This window comes from Apaloderma vittatum, unplaced genomic scaffold (genome assembly GCF_000703405.1).
Source record: "Apaloderma vittatum isolate BGI_N311 unplaced genomic scaffold, ASM70340v1 scaffold41297, whole genome shotgun sequence".
Lineage (NCBI taxonomy): Eukaryota > Metazoa > Chordata > Aves > Trogoniformes > Trogonidae > Apaloderma > Apaloderma vittatum.
In genome coordinates this window covers 1-1,696 of record NW_009727455.1, presented here as the reverse complement: position 1 = coordinate 1,696, position 1,696 = coordinate 1, and the positions used below count along the sequence as shown (strand labels likewise).

At 47.2% G+C, this 1,696-nt stretch overlaps 1 protein-coding gene across 1 annotated transcript in view; it reads left to right on the top strand.

Annotated features, from left to right (window-relative positions):
- The window catches only part of ATP5G1 (ATP synthase, H+ transporting, mitochondrial Fo complex, subunit C1 (subunit 9)), a 1,976-nt gene extending 1,470 nt beyond the window's left edge, over positions 1–506 (top strand). Inside the window, exon 4 of the mRNA XM_009873669.1 lies at positions 281–506. Coding sequence (XP_009871971.1) covers positions 281–395 — 115 coding nt within the window. The 3' untranslated portion in view covers positions 396–506. The remainder of the gene's footprint in view (positions 1–280) is intronic.
- The last annotated feature ends 1,190 nt before the right edge of the window (positions 507–1,696 follow it).

Genomic DNA, 1,696 nt, shown 5'->3' with positions numbered 1-1,696 from the left:
GAGAAGGGAAGTGTGAGCGGTGAGCAGGAACTGTTGCTTGGTACCACCAGGGCAGGTGAAAACCGTCAGGGTTCAACCTCTCTACATCATTTAAAACCAGGGAAAAAACCCAACTTTCTCATTCCAGCTGGTGGCTGCCCACCATAAATCTGCCTTGTGCTCTGGAAGGTGCTGCGTGTGTGACATATGGGCTGTGGTTTGTTTTTTTTCTCACTGTGGATCCTCTTTTTTTTTTTTTTTTCTTTTTCCTCTGGTTGTTCCCCTCTTGTACAACATGCAGGAATCCATCTCTCAAGCAGCAGCTCTTCTCCTATGCCATCCTGGGCTTCGCCCTGTCCGAGGCCATGGGTCTCTTCTGTTTGATGGTGGCATTCCTCATCCTCTTTGCTATGTGACAACTTCTGGTCCTGGCTGCGACTTCCATCACTCTGTCCTCTGCGGTTCGAGTCTGCTTCCATCAGAGCGTTCCAGACTGACAATTAAAGAACAGATTTCTCTAAATAAACTGGTGGTTTTCTTTTTTTCTTTTTTTTTTTTTTCCTTCTGATCCAGTGGTGGTTTTCCTTTTTTTTTTTTTCTTCTGGTCCAGCAGTGGGGAGGTACTTGGGGGAAATGGGTGTGTTGGTTGAAGAGGGTAATGTCCCAGGTATGGAGGTGCCAGAGTATGAATTGGTGATGGGAGAGGAGGGAAAGCTCATGTGAAATCACCTGGGTAAGAGAGGGTGTCCTTGAGCAGCTCAACTCTGTGGAAATCCCAGCAAGCATTGCCCTAGTAAGGCAAATACTTCTCCACGAGCTGGCAAGGTGTTATTTTTTTTCCATGTAGCTCCATTTGAAAATACTATGCTGTGTATTTTTTATCTGAAAGTGCTGGGTACAGGTGTGTGTGCTCACAAGTGTATTAGTGGTGCTTTTTACTAAATTGCCAGTGAGTACACTTGAATTGTCTTCTTTCACAAAGAAGAGTGAGTTCCGAGGTCACACTATTCATGTTCCTCAAAGCATCAGTTTCCACAAAGGACCACAGCTCAGTTACATTTTCCCCCTCCGGAGTTTTGTGCTTCAGCTGTTTTAGGGGTTGGAGGAGAAATGATAAAATCTTGGACCTTGGGGTACGACAGCTCTGCCTTTAATGTAGGAAGGTGGGTGTTGAGGGACTTTGTTATCTGCTTTAAGTAATTGAATTAATGCAGCTGCTGTGTGTGTTTAAAGCCTCTGGAGTGCAGTTACTGCCTCCCTGGGGATGGGAACGGGGTGCAGGAACTGCCCTGCTTGGTGCCAGTAGTTCTGTACAGCCTGTGAGGGGAGCTGAGAAGAATTTGACTTAAAAAACCAAAACAACAAAGCAGCTCTCCCTAAGACTTCTTAGAAGAAAGGTGGCTCTGAAGAACTCAAGGGAGAGTCACTGGCTGAACTAAAGGGGAAAAGTCCTACATTAGGCTGGCTCCTGAGAGCCAACATGTAACCCCGAAACAGTAAAACTGGGAATCTTCCCCGTGTGTCGATCCTGGGTGGCAGCTATCGGCGTGTCAGGGGCTCAGTGCTTGCTGTCTCAGGAAGGCAACGCTGTTACCTGTGTCCAAGCCAGCTGTGTCTATTCTCCTTTACGCCTGCGAAACAGCGCGAGTGACTTCTGTGGTTGCACCCTCGGGAAAACAAAAGTGACCTTGGAACTGAAATCCCCGGTTTGGTTGGG